At 44.0% G+C, this 23988-nt stretch overlaps 3 protein-coding genes across 5 annotated transcripts; 1 reads left to right on the top strand and 2 right to left on the bottom strand.

The window, feature by feature from the left end:
* Positions 1-95: 95 nt before the first annotated feature.
* Positions 96-2741, bottom strand: LOC105416773 (retinol dehydrogenase 7-like). Of its 2 annotated transcripts, none has more exons than XM_011606222.2 (5): positions 2599-2741; positions 1840-2154; positions 1390-1648; positions 1134-1297; positions 96-1031 (listed from the first exon to the last, which is right to left on the bottom strand). In XM_011606222.2, exons 1-5 carry the CDS (start codon positions 2690-2692, stop codon positions 814-816), a joined length of 1050 nt encoding a protein of 349 aa, XP_011604524.1. In that variant the 5' UTR covers positions 2693-2741; the 3' UTR covers positions 96-813. The 2 variants fall into 2 exon arrangements, with proteins under 2 accessions (XP_011604524.1, XP_011604525.1); XM_011606223.2 differs by having other exon boundaries at positions 2543-2676.
* Positions 2742-3141: 400 nt separating this feature from the next.
* Positions 3142-7727, bottom strand: LOC105416774 (retinol dehydrogenase 7-like). 2 transcript variants are annotated; one of them, XM_011606224.2, is made up of 5 exons: positions 7595-7727; positions 5413-5727; positions 4424-4682; positions 4184-4347; positions 3142-4113 (listed from the first exon to the last, which is right to left on the bottom strand). In XM_011606224.2, the coding sequence occupies exons 2-5, from the start codon at positions 5723-5725 to the stop codon at positions 3881-3883; spliced, it is 969 nt and encodes a 322-aa protein (XP_011604526.1). In that variant the 5' UTR covers positions 5726-5727; positions 7595-7727; the 3' UTR covers positions 3142-3880. The 2 variants fall into 2 exon arrangements, with proteins under 2 accessions (XP_011604526.1, XP_029695708.1); XM_029839848.1 differs by lacking the exon at positions 7595-7727 and having other exon boundaries at positions 3142-4077; positions 5413-5773.
* A 2440-nt stretch (positions 7728-10167) lies between these two features.
* Positions 10168-22734, top strand: abcb11b (ATP-binding cassette, sub-family B (MDR/TAP), member 11b). The gene is made up of 29 exons (XM_011606221.2): positions 10168-10327; positions 10496-10598; positions 11111-11129; positions 11680-11709; positions 11794-11845; positions 11926-12215; positions 12300-12387; positions 12480-12613; positions 12708-12879; positions 12964-13088; positions 13169-13343; positions 13482-13595; positions 13674-13784; positions 13857-13982; positions 14331-14534; positions 14630-14800; positions 15439-15640; positions 15753-15819; positions 16378-16498; positions 16594-16764; positions 17168-17272; positions 17581-17742; positions 17917-18120; positions 18282-18523; positions 18863-19019; positions 19375-19572; positions 21104-21310; positions 21413-21559; positions 21948-22734. The coding sequence occupies exons 2-29, from the start codon at positions 10520-10522 to the stop codon at positions 22146-22148; spliced, it is 4074 nt and encodes a 1357-aa protein (XP_011604523.2). The 5' UTR covers positions 10168-10327; positions 10496-10519; the 3' UTR covers positions 22149-22734.
* Positions 22735-23988: the final 1254 nt, after the last annotated feature.

Genomic DNA, 23988 nt, shown 5'->3' with positions numbered 1-23988 from the left:
AATTACCGGTATACCAGGGGGCCGTACAGGAGAGGAGCTCATTGGACAAAAATGTCCACAAATGCTTTGTCCTGGGAAAAAAAAAACCCAAAGTGCTGTACTGACAAAACCAGTTTTATTCCTCCGAGGGGACCCATGAGCAGCTCGAAACACATTTTCCATGTATTTCTGTGTTGTACTTCTAGTGCGAAATATTTGCTACCATCAAAGGGTGAGAGTACAAACAGATTACCTGTTATCAACCCACTCCCTATTTTTTTCTGTGCATCGGTGAACTTCCAGGGAACAACGTACATTTTTTTCATGACCATGCAGATCTGTTATTTAGGTCCAGAGGTTGTTTGTCACACATACAGTTTAATCTGCTGCAGTGGCTTCATACACATGTAAATATTTTATTTTATGAAGACAACTATATTGTCTTGTCTATATTATTTTATGAAGTGGAAGAAAACTGTCTAATTAGTGTGTTTGGATTATAGTTTATGCAACTGATATAGTTGTTTGCCAAAACTCCAGTTAACACAAAGCAGGTTAAATAATAGTTGGGAGCAGACCCATCTTCTATTGCCCTTCAACTGTGCACGCACACCTGTCAAAGTTTGAGGTCACTCGACACTATCTCTCTGCAGATAACATGAAAATGTGCCCAGTTAAGGTCAGCAAAGAAAAAAAAACTTGCCAAGCAGAATGCCAGAATATACAGAGTACTGGGGGAAAGGGGAAAATTTACATCAGAAATAATGCTTTTTTTTTTCTTCTTGAAAATGAGTTCAAAGTTCAGCATTTAGAAACAGATATGCAAAGATCTATTTATTGCTTGCTAATAGGAATAGCTTCTCTGTTTAAAATGTAATCAGTGACACACGATGGCATGTAGGACAGTGGGAGCCAGAATAACTTAGCATCCCAGCCTGGCGAGTAGCGGCTCCGGGGCCGGACAGCAGCCACTGCGTGTTCCATGCAGTTGACCACCTTCATCAGGTCTCCGTCGCTCAAGGCATCCAGCTTTTTTGGCAATATATCCAATACTAGGAGGGAGAAATAAAATTGAGTAGCATATCTATATAATGCAACACACTTAAATTATGTATGTTATATATACACAGAAAAAACAGATGATTGAGACTCACCCTTCTGTAAATATTCATGTCCATAGTCGTCCTTGACATCCTGGGGTAATCTGTCCCACACAGATTTGGCACTTTTGCTGATGATGGCAACATCAGTCACATTGGTCTTGAAGAAGCCTGGCTCAATGCAGAGGACCTTGACACCAAAGGGTGCCATATTTAACCTAAAACGGACATCGTAAGTGCTTGTGTGTAAGGTATTAACTCTTTGCTAACTTTCTGAACACATAAATGAGTCACTGAGTTAATGTTTCACCTGAGACTGTCATTGAAACCCTCCACGCCGTACTTGGAGACAATGTAGGGACCTCCTGTGGCCGCGACCCTCCCAAACACACTGGCCACGTTGACCACCCTTCCTCTGGCCTTCTTGATGAGCGGCAGGACGCTCAGGGTCACGGCGATTACGCCGTTCAAATTGACTTGCAGCATGGATTCGTAGTCATCGATGGTGAGCCAGTCACAGGGGGCAGATGGAACGGACACGCCTGCGTTGTTCACCACAGCCCATAAGCCTGCGAGGATCACAGAGTTACCTAAAATCCCAATCTCGGCAACTGTGCAGCTCTCACAATAGCCACCAGCGGCTCATTTTTCAGGGTTAATGCTACAAAAATTCAAAGAATGTCACACTGCACTTAATACAGTCAAGCTGGTGTTGATGTTTCAGCCTGAAACAGAAGTTAAGGCAGCAGCGTGCACTCACCCCGCTGCCCCACTTTGTCCTTGATCATTGCTGCAACTTTGGCAACGCTCTCCTTCGACCTGACGTCTAGGTGTGTTGTAATCAGGTTACCGGAGCAGGACTTCTTCAGGTCTTCTTCCCCCTTTTCGGTGAAGCAGGAGGCGATCACCCTGAATCCCTGCTTGTCCAGATGACGAGCCAGGAGGTTGCCAAAGCCAGAGTCGCAGCCGGTGATGTACACATACTTGCTGCCCTTGTCGGGGACTCTGGGCAGCTCCCTGATCCATCGGTACAGGTAGTAGAAAAGCAGCAGGCCCAGGAGGTACAGGTACATGACTGGTGTAAAGCAAGCACAGTTAAACTGAGAGGAGTTATATGATGGTGTGACGCAACACAGTGAACTTTGGATACCATATGGTACCCTATTTACTTTAAATTTCAGATCAAGCCAAATAATACAATTGTAGTTATTTATTTACAAAGTATCAGTAAACTGTTTAATGATCCATGGACTACAACATGCTGAATATGCAGGAAACGGAACATTAGGTTAGGAGGTCAAACATTTCTTCCTAAAGTTTGCAGATTTAAGTGTTGCTCTGGTATCAGCAGAAAAAAATAGCACTTTAAACGCTTTGACAGTTTCCTGACTGCAACCAATAATACAGTATTAATAAGTATTATACAGTAAGTAATAAGTATTCGCAAACGATTAACCACTCACTTTGTGTCCGAGCAAACCAAGAGTTCCCCTTTAATACTGTAATGACCACAACATACCTGCTGCAAACGACTTTATCGACGGTCTGAAACGGTTTGTTAAGAGCAGCCGTGGGATTAAAAACCTCCCACCCACAGTTCGGGGGGCGAACATCCGGTGACGCTGCCAGACGTTTCGGTCGTGGGCGTGGCCTCGGGAGTCAAAGCGCCACCTCGGGTGACGTCATCGACCACACAGCTGGAACGGGTCGGTGTCTCGCGCTCGTTAGCAAACGAACACCAATTAATTCGCTCACTATAGTTTCTGCTATCTTGAAAAGATGTGTTTAAATTTCACCGAGCGGCCGCCAAAGTTGTTAAAAAGCTGAAGTTCAATAAGCCATAAACGCTGAACAGGTCCTGAGCACGGAATTAGATGGCTTTCAATACACATATTATATAGATAAACTTATCTTAAAGACATTTCTTTTTAAATTTAATTTCAGTATAAATTAATTCCTTATGCATTAAATAAGAAAGTTAATTCCCTGGCACTCTCGCAGAGAAGGTAAACTATTTCTAAAACGGGCAGATGGAAAAATAAAGCACAAATAAAAAAGAAGGACGAGAACCAAACTTTATTTGTCCGGTGTGTCGGGGCATTTAAAACATTTCATTTTCTGCCACAAGGTGGCAGCAGCTTAATTTCCTTCCCTTCTCTTAAATTCAGACTCACTGGTTCAGGTTTTATCTTAGTTCAGAATTGACCTAAATAAAATGAAACCAACAAAATCAGATGTGTAACGTTGGACTAAGGCTTGAAATTAGTCACATACCTTTTTTTAAAAAATTTTTTTTTAAATATGTTGCGTTAGTTTTACTGCCCTTTACATGCAAGTAGTCCGAGGTGTGGGAGTCACAAACCTTCAGTTTACTCAGTGTTAAGGAATGAAGCTAAATAACCTTGAAGGAAAACAACATCTGATCAGGCCAAAAAAATTAAGATTAAGCGAGTGCAGATACAGAACCATTCACTGTACAAAGATCACAGAAAATGATACTAAACTGCAATAAATGCCTGAAACAAAAATCACAACCAGTATAATAAAAAAAAGAACTCACCACTTGAAATTGTCCCATAAGTCCTGTCAGAAATGTCTCCTAGTCAACAACTTGGGTGTGTAATTTGGCTACAGTGCCTAAAGAGCACATCACGCTCCCATTAGGAACACAGTTTTTCTTACCCGTCTATTTTGTTTGTCTATCTGCACGCGGAGCTCTGACAGGACTTGTGTTTACAATCACACATCAACCTACTACATGACTGTGTTTGACCGGTGCATGAGATGCTAGCTGTGGGTAATCAAAGAGAGGGTGGCACCTGCTTGGGAATGGGAATGGCCATCCTCCTGATGATGTGATCCCCAACACAGGTTGGCATGTACGACAATGGCAGCCAAAAAAACTTGGCGTCCCAGCCTGTGGAATAGCGGGTACGGGGCTGGACTGCGGCTACAGCATGGTCCATACAGCTGACCACCTTCATGAGGTCTCCGTCAACTTTATGAGGAATAGTACAAGATATGACCTTCATCACTAGAAACAAAAACAGCAAACAAATCAATAGAAGTATATAGAAAAGCACAAAATGGTTATTCAAACTCACACTTTGGTAAGTAGTCTGGTCCATACTGGTCCTTAACCTCCTGAGGTAACTTCTCCCACAGCCGCTTAAAATTGTTGTTAAGCAGTTCAGGGTCAGACATGTTTGTCTTGAAGTAGCCGGGCTCAATGCAGATGACTTTCACACCAAACGGCGCCATGTTCAACCTGATGATTAACATCGTAGTCTTGAAAACTCCCATTGAGCATTTGTACGCTTGTTGGTCTTTCAAGGATGCTTCACCTGAGACTGTCGTTGAAAGCCTCGACGCCAAACTTGGAGACGCAGTAGGGGCCTCCACTGATACTGACCCTCCCTGCTACACTGGCCATGTTGACCACCCTTCCTCTGGCCTTCTTGATGAGCGGCAGGACGCTCAGGGTCACTGAGATCACGCCATTTAGGTTCACTTCCAGCATGGATTTGTAGTCGTCAATGGTGAGCCAGTCACAGGGGCCTGATGGAACGGACACGCCTGCGTTGTTCACCACAGCCCATAAACCTGTGGGGATCACACAGAGGACATGATGCCATTTGTAAGTCTTCAATTTGTAAAGAGTTCAAACTGTGACTGAATTCAACACCAGTCATCTGAAGACACCTGGCATTGTTGCTGGGATGGAGGTTTTTTTTTTTTTTAAGGTTAAATCATTTTCTAAAAGAAACTAAAAGCAATGGAAGTGTTACCACCAACTATTATTAACAAACACACACACACACACACACACACACACACACACACACACACACACACACACACACACACACACACACAGATGTTCTATAAAGAGGAAACAAAATTCAAGTTCGACACGTTTCCCCGACAAACATCAATGTTACCTGAGGGATACCAAGTTCATCTCTATGCACAAGCATCAATGTTTGAAAAGCATATTCATGTATAAAATGATCCTATTGACCCCAGAGCTCAGCTCCCGCACCCCTCTGCATTGTTTGCTAATTTAGAGCATTGCTGGAAAATCCTTGTTGTTTTATTTCCTGAAGGCAACGATCAATTAACTACTCTGGTTACAAGACAAACCGGTTCTCTTTGTTTCGAGGTGTAGGAGACCTTGCAGGAGTACCGCTAATGTGTGTGTGTGTGTGTGTGTGTGTGCAGTTTTAACTCAGCTTTCAGCTTTATCACCTCATCTAAGAGTTTGGTTATATTTTTGTTGCGGTTGTTAAACTATAAAAGTACAAAACTAAAATTCAGTTGTAACCGCACTCACCCCGCTGCCCCACTTTGTCCTTGATCATTGCTGCAACTTTGGCAACGCTCTCCTTCGACCTGACGTCTAGGTGTGTTGTAATCAGGTTACCGGAGCAGGACTTCTTCAGGTCTTCTTCCCCCTTTTCGGTGAAGCAGGAGGCGATCACCCTGAATCCCTGCTTGTCCAGATGACGAGCCAGGAGGTTGCCAAAGCCAGAGTCGCAGCCGGTGATGTACACATACTTGCTGCCCTTGTCGGGGACTCTGGGCAGCTCCCTGATCCATCGGTACAGGTAGTAGAAAAGCAGCAGGCCCAGGAGGTACAGGTACATGACTGGTGTAAAGCAAGCACAGTTAAACTGAGAGGAGTGTGAATTGGCGTGACGCAATGCTGTGAGGTGTAAACACTTAGTCACTCACATGCAGCCACATGCATTACTCTGCTGTTAAAAGTGAATAACTTTACATCAAACCAAAAATTGGATTTAATAGGGGAAACTGGTGGAATTGTTACATAGACATAATACAACAGTACTTGGAATGCCCTGAACTTGAACTAATTTTGGTCTGACCCTTACTTCTTAACCCCATTGACGTAACAATTGGATGAAAGCGGATGATTTTGAAATTACACCCAGCTGCACTTTTAGGTCTCGAGAAGAGGACATAATTAGTATACTTGTGAGTATTTTTAGTAAAGGAGCTGTTTAGTTTAGCTGCTTGACAACATCAACTGCGAGGGTGATTGTTGAGACTCATGCCTTGCAGGCTGGTTAGAAGGCTAACGATTTCATAATGTGTTTTTAATCATCCTTTTGACTGCCTTCAAGGCTCAAATATGAGTCAGCCTCAGCCACTAGACTCTTGAATCAGCCATGAAGGCAGCTAGTGGGTGTGTGTAGAACATTCAGTAGGAGAGCTCACAATGGCGGATCCGTTTTTGGGGTTGCGCATAAACTCCATCTCATCATCAATCCACTGTAAAGCTTTGCATTGTTGCTCGTCAACAATACGTTTATGCAAGACCGACTCTTTGCCGCCGCCTACTGGTATGATGTATATACTACAGTGTCCTGCCAGACAATAATCTCCCGCTGATCCCGCAGGTGAAAGAGTTGTCTCCAGTATTTGGACAGAAATACTGGCTGGACTGCGGCCCTCGAAGACTGGGCTTGGGCAGCCCTGGTGCACGCAAATTTTGGTTATAAGTTGTCGTCTGCACGAAGAACTGCTTTATTGAGGAGTCCCCAAGCAACATATACCATAATACTGAAAGACTGGGAGGCATCAAATAATTTTAATTAAGATAATTTTGGCTCGTTTTTCCCTTTTTAAAAAAAAAAAAAATCTCACTCCCTATATTAGCTCTGCTCTGACCAACTGCCATTTTATTCTTATTTGAGGACTATATTACAGTCAAAATGCAACATACATGTAACGATACAAATCTTTGATTAACAAAAAAGTTTAAAATTAAAAAAGGAAATTGTAACTGTAATTGTAATTGTGATTGTAAAGTTGATGATTCAAGATCTTGACATGTTGGAAGCATTTCAGGTTTAGTATTGAAGACATTAAGCAACTCAAACGTGACATGGCTTCTAAAGAGGGTCTTTACTCTGACAATTATCAGTTAACATTGTTGAGGATAACGCCCACCCCTCACACCCCGACTCCAGCCTCCTGCCTTCAGGGAGAAGGTTCTGAAGCCTTCAGGCTCGCTCCACCAGACTGTCAAACAGCTTTATCCGCCAGGCTGTCAGAATGCTGAACTCTATCCGCTACCTCCCCCACCTCCTGCCCCCTGCCCCAGGACCTTAACTCTGCTGAAATGCAATTGCACCCCTGCCCCCCTCCCACATGTGCCCTTCCCCCCTTAAACATCTGGACTTGAAGAGCGACCACTCCACAAACCCTTGAAATTGGCACAAAGAGGGAAAAACAAGGAACCTGACTGTATTACTCTAGCAACCTGCCCAACTTAATTGTATTGCACTATATGTACATTCGTGTTTTTGGCACCTTATTTTTCCGTTTTTGCCTCATTACTTTACAGCATGATAAACTAGAGAGAGAGTATTTCAGTTAATCTGTATGTTCAAAATATGGAGTGAATTGACAATAAAAAGTATCTTATCTTATCTTATTTCACCATCTAACTGACTACTATAGTGATTATCATTTTTTTTAAAAAGTCTTACCTTCGTCGCAAATGTCTGCTTGGAATGAATCGAGTTGTTCCTTCAAGCTTTGACTGAATAACAGATGTTCTGCATAAAGCAAAGTCCTGCACACCAACACTCCCAGGAGTCTGAAGAAGGCCTTTAGTGCCGCCTGTCGGTGCGTTATGGAATAGCCTCAGCAGACACGAAAACGGCGCATACAAATACCACTAAAAACGACATTATCTGACTAAATATAGTGCTGACATCGATTATAAATATGTTGACGACATAAAAGCAGTTGCAAATTGCCTTCAATAGTATAAGGCGGGACAGTACAATTTCAAGCAGATATATAAACTGGATCATGAAATTTAAATATACGATTGGAAGTAAAAGGATCAAGCAGCAAGATCGCGGCTCCAATCTTAATCAAAACTACTGTATTCTTCTTCTAACAATTAAAGGGAAAGTTTGTTCCAGCTGCAGTTCAATTGTCAGAGCAAGCATTTCAAGACATACGGATCGTTGAGTATGGTCACACAGAGTTGTCCAAATCTCTAAAGACAAATTCTGTGTCAGGGTAAATGCACTATTGTTATTATGGATATCATTATCTCTATTGTATTAACCTGTAATTGGTTGTGACTTATTTTACACTTTTACAGTTGCCATTAAATTCCTACCTTAGGCGCTTCCCTTTTTATGTCGATTTTTCCATCTGTGTTTGTTAACTATTTCCACCACAAGGTGGCAGTAGTGCTTTTCACCATGACGCTGCCATCAATCGCAGAGCAATTCTCTTCATGATATTACAATTCCTGCACATTTAAACAATTGTTTTTGAGTTATTAGTGACTATAATATTAGAATAAATAACGCACCAACAGAAGTAATAAAATTAATTTTAATTTAAAAAGAAATTCATCCAAAAAAGGGAATTATTGATAAAATAGTTTCCTGACCGCATTGAAAGCAGCTGTGAATGACCGCATGCACACACACACACACACACACACACACACACACATACACACACACACACCTGGTCCTGCTCAAGGTTTCTTCCTGTTAAAGGGGAGTTTCTCCTTGCCATTGTTGCTTGTCTGGGGTTAGGCCCTGGGATTCTGGAAAGCGCCTTGAAACAATTTTGATTGTAACTTTTTAAATTTGTAAATATGCATTTTAAGGACGTTTATATCAGAAGACCTTGATCTTCAACATTACATTTTGGTTAGATTTACAGATGAATCGGTTTTGTGCAAATGTGCATACGTGTGTGTATACGCGTGTGTATGTGTGTGTGTGTGTGTGTGTGTGTGTGTGTGTGTGCGTGTAACAGTCAGACTCTGATTAAAAGCTATTAGATAAGGTGACAGGTACAGTATAAAACTGACCAGGAAGTCAAACCTGAAGGGGCAATAACCTCAAGTGCAAACACCTTTGAATCTACTCCTCTCTAATCTGGAGTAGTAACAACTGATGCTACAGAATACATGTAGTTGTACTGCAAATCAAAAGTTTTTCTCCATTTAAACTTTAAATTGTTCTGCAATTAGCTTTATACATTAACATCTATTACGGTCTTATGTGAAACTTCATCTTGCTCGGATTTAAAAGTGATTACGATGTAAGAATTGAAGCCAAAACTCTCCTTAAAGTTAATTCAGTCCCATTAATCTCTGCAGTCTTTATGAAGATTCAGAGTCCTTCAAATCCATCCTACTGTCCATTCAGTTCCAGACAACGTTTTGTCCGTGTTGGAACTGCTTCAGTTAGACTGCCTCTGGTTTGGTATTCCATGCCTGGCTGGCAGCCAAGCTGGGATAATAACTGAGTGTTGTCTGCATCAAGTAAACAAACAACCAGACAAGACTGTCAAATTTAAACCTCGTAGAAGTCTTCCTCTGGGAGCAGATTGGCATATGGTTCATAGCCTTCGAGTGGCGCTTGTACATACAGACTGAAATCATCGAAAACTCTCATCTGCTGTTACCAAATGACCAGTTTGGCCAAGTTGACGGCGCATTTGAGGATTATACAATGTTTCTAAAAACCATTGAAAGGCTGTTGATTTGACAGCTTCCAGTGTGGATCACCTTGCGTGTCCTCATGGATTTATTTCAAGGACTTCCTTCAAACTCAAAGACAGAAATCAAGTTTGTTCGCAAGCCTGGCCCATCTTTGAAAAACTCCCTGATGAGGTCACAGTCCTGAAGTGTTCAAATACCGGCAGATTCACACAGGAATACAGGCCTTCATTCTATAAAGACCACCAGAACAAACGGCAGATGTGTTTAGCTGCACATGAGGGCAAAGATCTTTCATCACTGTGGAGAAATATTGGGCGTACAAACACAAGACCAGACCGAAAATACAGCAACCTGTTCTGAAACCTTGCTAAGGGGAGAAGATTGCATCGCTATATTTAAAAAAACCCAGAAACTCTTCATTCAAAAAGAGGATATAGTGCTTTCAAACCCAGAAATGATCTCATTTGGCTTCACACAGTGTAATGTTTGCCCTCAGGGGGTCATGAACCGGCAGGACACTTACCCTCCAACTAAATACTCTGACCCTGAGTTCCAGCAGAGCCCGAGTCTGTTCAATAAGAGCACGTGAATCACTGCAGCAGAAGACAGTGTGTCCCACACACAAGAGACCGGCTGCCACCACCACGACAACTGGCTGGGGGCACAACATCTGGATGTGAGCATACTGGACCTACAGCTGGCAGATTCCCCCACACACCTCTGTTTCTTAAACTTTACCGTAAGTGTTATTTCCACACAAAACATGTCATGTCACGACTGGCGTTTTAAAATGTCCCCCCGACAGCCAAAGCAGATAAATGTCAGGGAAATGAATGTGCTGCCAAGTGGGGTTTAAATTTAGAAATACTAATTATTCTGGTTTTGGACATCTGTAACACGCTTTCAGGTTGATTTTCCTGGATGAGTCAACATGCCGAGAGGATCAGTGAGATTGGAAAGCATTAAACATCTGGGACAAGAAAACCAGAGCTATGACCTTTCAGGAGAAGGTGAAGTATTGATGCTGTGCAGCGATCCCCAGTGAAAAGACGGTTTTTGATGGAATTTGCATACGGATTTGATTGTTCATTTTTTTCATGCTCGATTTTTTAAACTGTACTGAAAAAAGGGACAGAGTACAGCTCAAACATATATGTTGCCAGTTGATCCACTGTCTCAGATTATAGGTTAAAGCTAATCTGCAGTACCGAAAATACAAGATATAAATACAATAACAAAGCAAATTTTAACAATACAGAAGCATTATTTGGCAGGGTTACACATGCCAGGATACTGCCTGCTCCGGCCATGAGACACACACACACACACACACACACACACACACACACACACACATGCATACAGTCAATGGTTACAAAGTTTGTGTTTTAAATGGGAAAATTGAGACTTTATCCAATAATGAAGGATTTTTCCTCACTTTGAAGTGGGGGTGTAATTTGGAGAAAAGGGGAAAGGAAGACGACATTTGTTGACCCCCCCCTTCCTTATTTTTATGTTGCAGAAACAGCAGGCTCCTACTTGTAAGTATGGATTATTTTACAAAACTCTGCTTTCAATAAATGTTCTTCCACCAGCGCAGGTGAGCTGCGGCTGTCCGATCAGTGGGGCTTTAACATCTCTGCATGGTTTCGTGATGAAGCTGCAGAGTGCAGCAACCAGAGAGCTGAATTATTCAAAATAAAGAGAAAAGCTGCACGTGCCTTCACAATAAATGGAGAAAGTCAGTTATCTCTGTGGAGTTCAAGGACCTCCGCCACATGCATTTGCTTTCAGGTGTACACAGTGCACATGCACGTGTGCTCATTTCTGTTCCACAGTCAACAGAACATAAAACCAGGTTCTGCTTCTTCTTTTGTCTTTGAATTCTAGCGATTCATTTTGCTTTATTTGAATATTTCCTGACTAACAGGATAAATGTGCATTAACTACCTCAGATGTGACCTACCTTTTTTATAAACCCACGCAGGCTCGACTCATATGAATCGTCATGATTTAGTGTTAGTGTTAGTGTTTAGTGTTAGTGTTGTTTGTTAGGTCAGCTCTCACTGTTTTATCATTTCCCTCACACAGGACCATGACGGCTTCTCAGAACAATGAGAAGTGAGTAAACAATTGTGATAAAGACGTTTTGGAAACGTTTACCTTTAAGCTCATTATCGCTGACGGGCCCTCTTTACCAAACAGAAGCCAGGGAAAAGAAGCACAACCGGCGATCCGGGTTGGGTTCTTTCAGCTGGTAAAAAAAACTGTTTTCCATTTTATTCCGCCTCATCTTGGATTTGGGGGTTGCAGCGCTGACGTGCTTTGGTCTTGCAGTTCCGTTTTGCCACATGCAAGGAGGTGCTGATGATGGCGACAGGATGCCTGTGCGCTGTGCTGCACGGCTCTGCCCAACCGCTGATGCTGCTGGTATTCGGCCTGCTCACGGACACCTTCATCGAGTATGACATCGAGCTGAATGAGCTCCGGGACGACAGGAAGGAGTGCGTGAACAACACCATCCAGTGGAAAAAGAACTACACAGCTGGGATGAATCAATCAAACTGGTTTTTCGCAAACAATTCGACCTTAGAGATGCTGGTCCCGCTGGAGCAGAGGTCCTGTGGGTACGTGGGTCATGAGTAACACGTAAGGCCCTGTGGTTGGGTACTTCCTGTTGGTGTTATTCACTCTAACCTGTTACCCTACAGCATCCTCGACATCGAATATGAAATGACGCAATTTGCTTTCTATTACGTCGGAATTGGAGCAGCGGTGTTTTTGTTGGGGTACTTTCAGGTAATTCCGTTTCTGACAGTGACTTCTGATGTGCTGGAAATCCCGACTTTAGTCCCCGTGATTGGTTGGCAAAGCTGTTTCATATCCAACAGATCTCTCTGTGGGTGACGGCTGCTGCCAAACAGATTCAGCTCATCAGGCAAATGTACTTCAGGAAAGTGATGAGGATGGAGATCGGCTGGTTCGACTGCACCTCCGTTGGCGAGCTTAACACCCGTATGTCAGAGTGAGTCCGAAAATGATGACTTTGCTTCTGGCACGCAGGCCAAATGGTGAAGAAATTGCTGGGTGTGTTAACAGCGTCTGTCTCCATTTTACAGTGATATCAACAAGATCAATGATGCCATCGCGGATCAAGTTGCCATTTTTTTGCAGCGCTTCACGACCTTTGTGTGTGGTTTCTGCATTGGCTTTGTGAAAGGATGGAAGTTAACACTCGTCATTGTCGCAGCAAGTCCACTCATTGGGGTCGGGACTGGTCTCATGGCTCTGGTGAGGCTGGATTTTGTGTGCATCTACTTTTCCTTCATTGCCATCTTGATGTTGTCTTCTTTGTCAAACTTGGATTTGATCTAGTTTGTGGCTAAGCTAACGGGCATGGAGCTGCAGGCCTATGCAAAAGCTGGAGCTGTAGCCGATGAGGTTCTCTCATCCATCCGGACTGTTGCTGCCTTCGGCGGAGAGAAGAAAGAAGTCAACAGGTAGAATCTTTCAGGAGAAGGTTGGTGACTCAACCCAACATCAATGCGGCTCCATTGAACCCCGACACCCGCCTCCCCAGGTACGACAGGAACCTGACCTCAGCACAACGCTGGGGCATCAGAAAAGGTCTCATCATGGGCTTTTTCACTGGATACATCTGGCTCATCATCTTCCTGTGCTACGGTCTGGCCTTCTGGTATGGATCCACTCTGGTGGTAGACACTAAAGAGTACACACCAGGAACGTTACTGCAGGTATCGCTCCAACCGAAACTCCCTAACGTAACAGTGCTACTATTTGAAAGGTTTTATCAAATAATTTATCGGAGTATTTTGAGGGATTGAAGCACTTTTTGCTGCTATAATAATAACACACTGACCTCTTTCATCTAGGTCTTCTTTGGAGTTTTAATAGCAGCCATGAATTTGGGGCAGGCCTCGCCGTGTCTGGAGGCATTTGCTGCAGGCCGTGGAGCTGCTACCATCATCTTTGAGACTATTGATAAAGTGAGGCCATTTCTGTTGGCATATTTCAAATGTACTCGCATTTTCAATTCTTGTCTGATTTTTAAATGCCGCCGACAGGAGCCCCAGATTGACTGTCTGTCTGAAGCTGGATATAAGTTGGACAGGGTCAAAGGAGACATTGAGTTTCACAATGTGACCTTTAACTACCCATCCAGGCCTGAAGTCAAGGTACCGTATAGGAGGATCCATGGTTGAAAAATTGTGTTGCGGGAGTCACCTTTATACTGGTATTCTCCTCAGATCCTGGATCAGCTCAGCGTTGCAGTAAAGTCAGGAGAGACAACAGCCTTTGTTGGCTCAAGTGGAGCAGGCAAGAGTACATCTGTGCAGCTCATTCAGCGCTTCTACGACCCTCAAGAGGGAATGGTATGGGAAAATGCTGTATCTGCCATCTCCTTACACTCATTTTCCAAAACAACCACCTCCCTGGGATTCCAAAAGTCCATGATAATCTCATTTACGCAGACACGGGTCTAACAGGCTCATTTTTCAGTTTATCTGAAACTAGAGGACTTTCTACCCTCTAATTCCCTCCTCTCAGCTCCTACCTGAGAAAAAGAGAACAGAAAAAAGCCCCTTAGAGCCCAGTGAAGGATATACCGGAATGAAGGAAGACAGTCACACCATTATTTCATTGTTGCAAAAAAGCCGACTTTAATAGCATCATCCATTAGCTGGAGCAAAATCCATTTCAGGCAATGACCTCGATTTCAGGTGACCCTGGACGGTCATGACATCAGAGGGCTGAACATCCAATGGCTGCGCTCACTGATTGGCATCGTGGAGCAGGAGCCTGTGCTGTTTGCCACCACCATTGCTGAGAACATACGCTACGGCCGACCTGGAGTCTCCACGGAGGACATTATCAGCGCAGCCAAGGAGGCCAATGCCTACAAATTCATCATGGACCTGCCACAGGTTGCAGTTTCGGGACTTAGAAGTGCAACATGGAGCATTTTTGATTCTGTCGTCACCGCTAGCCTGATGGATTTGAATCTTTTGGAATTTGACAGAAATTCGACACCTTGGTCGGGGAGGGTGGAGGTCAGATGAGCGGTGGTCAGAAGCAACGCATCGCCATCGCTCGTGCTCTGGTCAGGAATCCCCGGATCCTGCTGCTGGACATGGCAACGTCTGCCCTTGACAACGAGAGCGAGGCTATAGTTCAAGAAGCTCTGGATAAAGTGAGTCAGCTGAGCCAGTTTTCATCCCCGGGTTTGAGGTTTACAGTTTTTGTGTCGTCTGGCAACAAAATTTTGAGCCAGTGTGCGAAGCCACATCTTAACATGACCAGAAATCAAAATGTTTTTATATATATATATATATATATATATATATATATATATATATATATATATATATATATATATGGTCTGGTTCATATAAGGTTCATGTCTGAGTAGTGCAAAGTGTGACCATGGAAACTAAAAGCCCCCCTTCTTCTCTTTGAAATATTGTCAAGGCATCCTCCAGCAGAGACTGACTAAAGCGGTGTTGGAGGATTATAACGTCCCTTTGATAAAATCCTTATCTAAGGATAATCATGTTTTCATATCTATCTGCTGCCAAATCTGGTTGTTATTGTGTTACCCACCTGAAAAGTGGAAGACTGAATCTACCACACACAGTGAGAGTAACATCAATCTAGCCAGGTATTCATAATTGTGTTCTAATAAAAGCAGCAGCAATCCAATTAGCCTCAACCTGAAATTCACTGATCATTTCACAGTAAAGACGATTGTTCTGAGGGGCCTTTTCTTAAACCAGAAAACATCCTAAAAGAACAAACCAAAGAATGGAATGTCGTTCCTTGTCATGGCAGGTACGCATGGGTCGCACCACCATATCTATCGCTCACCGACTGTCCACCATAAAGAATGCAGACGTGATTGTGGGTTTTGAGCACGGCCGAGCTGTGGAGCGAGGGAAGCACAACGAACTGCTGGAGAGGAAGGGCGTCTACTTCACCCTGGTGACCTTGCAGAGCCAAGGAGACAAGGCTCTGAACGAGAAAGCTCGACAAAGTAGGCCGAGATTTTGGGCAGAGTCTATTTTCTTCCACTAAATCTTTGTTGTTAGATGACTGGTGCACAAACTGAGATCACGCGAGACCGCTGATTTTATCTCTTGGATTAGTGGCTGATAAAGAAGAGGAGCTCCCAGAGAGGCTATCCAGAGCAGGCAGTTACCGTGCGAGTTTAAGGTATTACACCAGAACATTAGTCAGCCACTGCCTTCAATTTATATATAATTGTGCAGGTCGAGCAGAGGGTCAACTGGATGGCTGAAAGCAACTGCAACATGTTGCAACGTGCAACTATTTAAGCTACAGCAGAATGAAAGGGTTGAATGTCCCTCATCCCTCCCCTGTGATGCCGCATCAGTCCAGCTGACCTTTTGCTTGATCTTCACAGATTAACATGATCTGGATGAATGAGAACCTACATGAACATCTTTGTATTGAATTAATCTCTTTCCTGACTGTACATCCAAAAGAAACTGTATATTACCTCCCACAGTTGTTTTCCCAGGCAGAAGCCTTCATTTACTTAATTATCCTTTTACATCATCACCATCACCCAGAGCTCCTGGAAATGGGGCGGCAGAAGCTCAAGGTCTGCTATTACCGCCAACATCAGCACCCAGCCAATGCCTTTAGTGAAAGCCACTGAAAAATCTCTTATCACTTAGAATGACTGCGTGCACGAAAGCAACAGGACCAGATAACACAAGATTAAAAAGCTTTTCAAATGTTTTGTAGAGCCTCTATTCGTCAGCGTTCCCGGTCTCAGCTCTCTAATCTGATGCCTGGCTCTGCTGTTCCTGTGACCAGTCAGGTAGGCGGCCAAGCCTACTTTGGGTCTCAGGAGGAAAAATCCAAGGTGTGTAACATTTTTATATACATTAATGACGGTTGGATTAAAAAAAATGGATAAAAGTTTCTCCAACACATGCCTCCTGATGTGCACTTGCCTAGAACTCCATCCCAGAGGAGGAAGAAGAAGAGCTCATGGAGTCTGCTCCAGTTGCAAGGATCCTGAAGTACAACTCACCCGAGTGGCCGTATATGCTTTTTGGATCCTTTGGGGCTGCCATAAATGGAGGGGTCAACCCTGTCTACTCTCTGCTGTTCAGTCAAATCTTGGCGGTACAGTTTAAAATACAGAAATACAGAATATCTGGCTGATTTAAAAAGAACATCAAGTTTAGTGTCCAACAGAGGGGTTAACCCTCGACTGATTCAAGGATGAATACACACAAGAGTTGAGACTACAGACACATGTGACCGTCTCGACAGTACGTTTGGATTTTGGTTGTTTTTCAAACCCTGGACCCTGTCTGGGTCTGTATGATCATATGCTGCCCATCTTCAAAAGCACCTTGGTGTAAATACCTACGCTAGTTTTAAGCATGCTTTTCTGAACGACAACACAAATGTGAAAACACTCGGAGCAAAATGACACCGGCTTTTCTCACCCTGCTGTAAATGTACACAAATGGGCCTAAAGCACTGTACAAAATGTGTTCTGCATAACTCTGTGTGTTCGCAGACCTTCTCGATAACCGACCCTGTGGTTCAGAGGCGGGAGATTGATGGTGTCTGCCTGTTCTTCGTCATGGTTGGTGTGGTCTCTTTCTTCACCCAGATGCTGCAGGTAGAGTCTGCTTTAACAGGAGCGATCGCTTCAGCACTCATCCCATATACCCCCTGCCAGTGTTCAAGGATAAGGGAAAGTCACAAGAGACCCTCTTCATTTTGTCAAATGAACACATTCTGAAGATGAAAAATATTTTTCTTTACCCTGCAGAGGAGCTGTTCTGCAAATGAACCTTTAGTTCTGACTGCATGGGTTAAAATTATTAATATAATTGGATTAATTAGGATTACCTGATCGCTTTATTCTTACCATGCTGTAAAAATGCCTGTGTGTGTGTGTGTGTGTGTGTGTGTGTGTGTACGCAGGGCTATGCCTTCTCCAAATCTGGGGAGCTGCTTACCCGTAGGTTACGGCGGCTTGGTTTCCAAGCCATGCTGGGCCAGGAGATTGGCTGGTTTGATGATCACAGGAACAGCCCTGGAGCTCTGACCACGCGTCTGGCCACCGATGCGTCGCAGGTTCAAGGAGTGAGTTCTGGATTAAGAACTTTTTTCGATTTTATAAATACATTTGGACCTTTTGCCCAATGTCAAACGTGTGATTAGGATTCCTTTCCACATAAACAGCCAGCGCGTCAGACATTATTTAATATATGACCATTATATTACATCTTTAATGTTTTCCACCTTTTATCTGTGAAGGCCACGGGATCCCAGATCGGCATGATCGTCAACTCTTTGACCAACATCGGAGTTGCTGTCCTCATGAGCTTCTACTTCAGCTGGAAGCTAACGCTGCTCATTCTCTGTTTCCTGCCATTGCTTGCTCTGTCGGGGGGGTTTCAGGCTAAAATGCTGACAGGGTTTGCGAAGCAGGACAAGCAGGCCATGGAAGCTGCCGGAAGGGTATTCAATAACTTCAAATTCTATTTTCACCTTGATCTTGATCAAGTAGAAGAGCTGAATTATCTGCTGAAAGCACTGACCAACACAATCTCTTTATGAAAGATAAACAGCAAATTTCCTTTGAAAGTAGCATTTTAGTGAAATGAAAATGACCTTTGCAGATTTCAGGAGAAGCCCTCAACAACATCCGCACCATTGCAGGACTGGGCAAGGAAAAGAACTTTGTAGATATGTACGAAGCGCAGCTTGACGCTCCTTATCAAGCCGCCCTGAAGAAGGCCAATGTGTACGGCGCCTGCTACGGTTTCGCCCAGTGCATCGTCTTCCTGACCAACTCTGCCTCCTACAGGTTTGGAGGTTACTTAGTGCGGCAGGAGGGGCTCCACTTCAGCTTGGTGTTCAGGTGACATGATCCTTTCCTTTTTAAACATTCTTTTTTATCGACCCTTTTTGACTAATTAGATATATTTTATTCAACATTTTATTCACCCCTCAGGAAGACTTACTTGCATAAAGTATTTGACTGAATAGATGTAAAAAAGGTTGCAAATGGGTAATTAAATATAGTAATATGAATTGGTTTGCATGAATAATAGTGTTAAAACAGCATATTGAAAGAGGGGCTTGTAGTCCTGGCAAATTATTACATTTAAAGTGAGACGAGTGAAACTTCGGATAATTCTTGGGGAGATAAGGAGGCTTCAGCGCTGCCACGGTCGCATTACCTTTCTTTTTTTGGCAGGGTCATCTCAGCCATCGTCACTAGTGGCACGGCCCTCGGGAAAGCTTCCTCGTACACACCTGACTACGCCAAAGCCAAGATCTCAGCAGCCCGCTTCTTCCAGCTGCTGGACAGAGTCCCTCAAATCAGTGTCTACAGTGAGAAGGGAGAAAAATGGGTATGAGCACTTCTGCTGCAGAGCAAGTTTTGCTGTTCAGCTTCACGTTAGACACCACACGTAGAAGGTTCTGATCAGGAATCTGGAATAAAAGCCTGATTTATTATTTATTCATTGCAGAGGCCATTCATTTTACATTAGTCATGAAAGATGTGGTAGGAAAGGAGGATTATGATTTTCTTAATTATGCCTAAAAAAGAAAGAAACGAATGAGAAGGAACTCACAGAATAATTCCTCTGTGATTGATCAGTGAAACACTTATTCTAAGCAAATATCCTGGGATCTACCACGTCTCTCATGGACATGAGCCAAGTCATTAACATAAACCTTTTTCTTCCCTTGATCTTTATCCAGAATAATTTCCAGGGAAACATTGACTTCATTGACTGCAAGTTCACGTACCCCACCAGGCCCGATATCCAAGTCCTGAATGGGCTGAACGTGTCGGTAAAACCTGGCCAGACACTGGCCTTCGTTGGCAGCAGCGGCTGTGGGAAAAGCACCAGTGTGCAGCTGCTGGAGCGGTTTTATGATCCCGACCATGGCAGAGTGGTGAGGATCACACCTGTGTAACACACATGAAGTGCTCAGAGTACCAATAACTGCTTTTAATAGCACTTATTACCATGGTAAAATGATTGTAAACTTTAAAATGGTTGCAAAACGTCCCTCTCTCCATGAATTCCTTGAATAGCAACCATTAAATATTTAATTCGACTAATTACAAATGCTCTAATTAGAAAATCAGGTTGATGAGCACACGCGCTACATGAAAGATCTCCGCAGTCTTTGAGCTCACGTGTCGTTCTGGTTTTGTGAGTGTGACGGGTGCAGTTTGGACCCAAATGCAGCACTCTGGAAAGCTGGACCGCAGTAATGCCTTTTATTAGCACATGGGCAAACAGGAACTCAGGCAGACAAGGAAACACAGGAAATAGTCCGTTCTTCCGGCTCCGGGCCCACACAAAGTCTATGGGTTGCAGGCTCGGGGAGTGGGACGAGCAGCAGCGAAGTCTAAACCAGGTGAGCAGACAGGAACCAGAGACGCTGAGGCAGAAGTCGTAGTCAGGGGCAGAAAGCAGGTAGGTCGTCCGGGGAACAGGCAAGGCAGGCAGAACGCAGACAGGCAGGGTCGGTAACGGGTAATCCGGCAGGGAAACAACACTGGAAAGTCTCGCATGAAAGCAGAAGAACAATCTGGCACCGAGTGAGTGTGAGGCTGGAGAATATATACACTGGTAGGTGAGCTGATTGATGAGTGAGGGCAGGTGTGTGATCAGTGACTGAGAGCAGGTGTGTGATCAGTGACTGAGAGCAGGTGTGTGATCAGAGGGTGTGGTGTGAGCAGGGCAGTGGAAAAGTACTGGGACAGGAGGGAACTGGGGAAAAGGGGCTGTGACAGTGAGGTTTATTGTTCCGTTGATCAAAAACAGGCAAAAATGTCACCGTCATAGTCAGGAAACAAAAACAAGCCCAACAACAGGAATCATGCTAATTTATGTTAAACTGCAAATGAGAGGTTTGACTTTAAAAGGATCCAAATCTCACATTTAAATCTGACCTTTATCAAAATACCAGCTATTCTTACTCAGGAATGAATAAGTCATATTTTTTAGTCTGCTTAGTATTTACACTCTTGGGGGAGTCAGCTGCTGGTCACTCACGTGGCAACGTGAAATTTGCCAGAAAGTCAAAGCCCCTCCTGGAAGAACTTTAGCAAAGCTGATGGTTTAAGTATATCCGACTCTTAAATGGCTCTAGTCCATTCATCAATCAGACATTTATGCTGACTTTTTGTTTTATTTTCAAAAATGGGGCACTCTGCCCGGGATGGAGGCTCGTCTATCTGCCAGGGAGGAGTGGCTGCCAAGATTCAGATGGCCTTAATTGAGTTGGAAGTGGTTTGCAAAAGCGTAGCCCCGATTCTCTGACATTAAAAAAAAAAGACATGATCACCACTGCATAGCTGGGAGAGACATCATAGCAGAGATGGTATTATGATAGCTCATTAAGTGGATTGTACTGCCATTCATTGATTATCTCACTGCTCTTTACTAATGGTAAAATCAATTGCTCTTTGCAGTTGATTGATGGCCATGACTCGGCTCGTGTCAACGTGCCCTTCCTGCGCTCCAAGATTGGCATTGTGTCCCAGGAGCCCATCTTGTTCGACTGCAGCATCGCGGAGAACATCAAGTATGGCGACAACTCGCGGGACATCAGCATGGATGAGGTCGTCGCCGCTGCTAAGAAAGCCCAGCTTCACGCCTTTGTCATGTCCCTTCCCGAGGTAGGGGCACACATTTCATGGAAGGAGCCAAAACCAGAGAAGGCAAGGCAGAATTCTAAATCCAAGATCCAATTAAACGCACGTTCTTTCCTGCTGGCGCAGAAATACGACACCAACGTGGGCACCCAGGGTTCACAGCTCTCCCGTGGCCAGAAGCAACGCATTGCCATCGCCAGGGCGATCATCCGTGACCCCAAGATCCTGCTGCTGGACGAGGCCACCTCTGCTCTGGACACCGAGAGCGAGAAGGTACGCTTGAGTAAATGGGCCGTCGTGTTCCTGCACCCAAAAACCACATCTGTTCCCGACGCTCACCGGGCACAGACAGTACAGGAGAGGTCTATTATTTTATCATCATCCTTAAAATCATTACCATGCATCATCCTTTTCACCGCCTGACAGTTCACAGCAACCCTCCAGTAGAGCCTCTTGAAGATGAATATCATCTGTGTCTGCAGTGAGCTTCGGGTATAAAAGGGCTGAACCATGCTGAGCTCAAAGAATGCTCAGCAGCAGGCTGGTCCTCTGAGGCATTTCAAGCATAGTAATTAATGCACGACCGTGAGATTGCTATAAAATTGTAACACCTCTCTGGGGGAAGTGATGAAACCTCCTGCCTGTCTATGTGTGTTGACAGACAGTGCAAGAGGCCTTGGACAAAGCCAGGGAGGGACGCACCTGCATCGTGATCGCCCACCGCCTGTCCACTATTCAGAACTCCAACATCATCGCTGTCATGTCCAGGGGCATCGTGATAGAGAAGGGAACACACGACCAGCTCATGGACCTGCAGGGGGCCTACTACAAGCTGGTCACCACGGGAGCACCAGTCAGCTAATCGCTGGAGAAACACAGAAGCTGTGGTGTGAGGATGCAGAGCGAGGCAGCGGTCAATGAGATTTAAAGACACTGGGGCTGCCTGTGTCTGCGTGTTTGATAACGTTCACGCCATGGCAGTGTGTTGACCTTTCTCTGAGACGCAAGGTAGCTTAAAGTGGTAAGAATTGTCTATAAATATAATAATAGATTCTTGCTTTCAAAGAATGATGGTGTTTAATGAAAAACTTCATGCCACTCAATGACAATTATGTTCTGATACTGCGAGTTTCCACTCCACAAATGAGCAGTGTTTAATAACAGCAAAATTCTGAGATGATCCAGTAACCAGCGCCAGGTATACAGTATCTATGTGTGTAAATATATTGTACATACTTATATAATTTTACATAGATCAATAAGGGCATTTCTCCTCTCATCTACCTCTTAGCAAAAATGACACATTTTTAATTTTTTCCTTGATGCAAAGCCTGTGCTGCCAGATGATTGACTTCAATTGTTTCATTGTATTTCTGTTTGTTTGACAGGTTTATCACAATGCAATGTGGGTTTTTTTGGGTTTTCGTCGTGCAGAATAAATGCCACTATCAAAACGTCTGTGTTGAGGCAGCTGCCATCAGGCTCTAGGAAGCTCCCATTAGACTCCACAAACGGTAACTGGAGGTTGTTTTTGTGCAAACATGCTGCAACATCAGGCATAAAGATGATTATATGCACAGGGTAGTGGAGCTTTAAGGTGCTAATCAGTGATTACAGCTCACTAGTTTTGCGGGCTGCTGCTAAAAATGTGTTTTTTTTGTCCATGTATTATATTAAGTGTGATGATTCAAGCTATAACCTAATTGCCTTAATGGAAAAGACTCTCCTGTGGTACTTTAGTGTCCATTAGCTTCACGATCCAAATCAGACTCAAATTTGGATTTAAATTGTGTTTTCAGTGTAAATGTGCACACAGGGATTTGGCTCACATTCTGATTACCTTGAAAAATCCCAAAATGTTTCCTGCACTCTTTAACGACCTTTCCGAGGCCCCGGCAGTGAGTGATATAATTATCCCTCTGGCTTATGTTTGGCGCAGAGAGACCCCCAAACCCTTCGTCTCACTTCATTACAGTGGGACCAGGCAGTCAGTGACATGCAGTATGTGATAGTAATGAGCACAGCAAATCCTGCTGGACAAATGGGACACATGTTGGGATAATGCATGGAAAGAGTTCCTGGTCCATGAAGATAATTCAGCTTGGCAGCCTTTCAGGACTTTGATGCAGGCCTCACCTTCTGTTCCTGGAACTACATAAAGTAAACAGTGAATAAGCAGTCCAACACAACTGCATGCATCCTCTGGGAGGGATGTTCGATCTCTGGGAGATGCTCGATTCTGTATTAATGCTTGTGACAGGCGAACCGCCATCGTGCAGATGTCCGAAACACTCCATCAGTTAGCGGTAATGTGTGATCACACCCCACTGACCTCTGGGAAATCGAGTCTTTAATCAAAAAATCTCCAGACTCTGTCTCCAGGTAAATTAGCATTCCTCAGACGCAGCATAGTTTAAGACTTTTCCTGCCAATTCTTTCACGGAAAGGACGCCGTTTAACTTTGTGGGATGTAATGTCAAAGCAATTCTGAGTGATGGGAAAAGACACAGAGGCAGAGTGTCGCCTCTGTTTAGCGGGGAAGAGCCGCACCCTGCTCAGTGTGTTTTGGCATGATCGCGGGATAAAACCGCATTTCCACAAAGCAGCGAAGTTCTGTCGTGTGTGATATAGCAAGATTTGGAAGGGCAAATTGGTTTAGCTTTGATCCACACTCTGTTGTGGCTGCCCAGTACTAGCTACAT

The sequence above is a fragment of the Takifugu rubripes genome, chromosome 8 (genome assembly GCF_901000725.2).
Source record: "Takifugu rubripes chromosome 8, fTakRub1.2, whole genome shotgun sequence".
NCBI classification, from domain to species: Eukaryota; Metazoa; Chordata; class Actinopteri; order Tetraodontiformes; family Tetraodontidae; genus Takifugu; species Takifugu rubripes.
The sequence above is the reverse complement of the archived record's forward strand: the minus strand, read 5'-3'. Positions and strand labels throughout refer to the sequence as shown.

What these genes read in the sequence shown, in the direction of transcription:
- LOC105416773 (XM_011606222.2), bottom strand. Translation starts at nt 2,692, where the DNA reads ATGTTCGCCCCCCGAACTGTGGGTGGGAGGTTTTTAATCCCACGGCTG. An exon ending in GATAAAGTCGTTTGCAGCAG is followed by an intron (nt 2,155 to 2,598) that starts GTATGTTGTGGT and finishes GCTTTACACCAG; the next exon opens with TCATGTACCTGTACCTCCTG. An exon ending in GGACAAAGTGGGGCAGCGGG is followed by an intron (nt 1,649 to 1,839) that starts GTGAGTGCACGC and finishes TGATCCTCGCAG; the next exon opens with GCTTATGGGCTGTGGTGAAC.
- LOC105416774 (XM_011606224.2), bottom strand. Translation starts at nt 5,725, where the DNA reads ATGTACCTGTACCTCCTGGGCCTGCTGCTTTTCTACTACCTGTACCGA. An exon ending in GGACAAAGTGGGGCAGCGGG is followed by an intron (nt 4,683 to 5,412) that starts GTGAGTGCGGTT and finishes TGATCCCCACAG; the next exon opens with GTTTATGGGCTGTGGTGAAC. An exon ending in ACCAGACTACTTACCAAAGT is followed by an intron (nt 4,114 to 4,183) that starts GTGAGTTTGAAT and finishes TTTTGTTTCTAG; the next exon opens with TGATGAAGGTCATATCTTGT.
- abcb11b (XM_011606221.2), top strand. Translation starts at nt 10,520, where the DNA reads ATGCCGAGAGGATCAGTGAGATTGGAAAGCATTAAACATCTGGGACAA. An exon ending in TCTTTGAGACTATTGATAAA is followed by an intron (nt 13,596 to 13,673) that starts GTGAGGCCATTT and finishes TGCCGCCGACAG; the next exon opens with GAGCCCCAGATTGACTGTCT. An exon ending in ACGACCCTCAAGAGGGAATG is followed by an intron (nt 13,983 to 14,330) that starts GTATGGGAAAAT and finishes CCTCGATTTCAG; the next exon opens with GTGACCCTGGACGGTCATGA.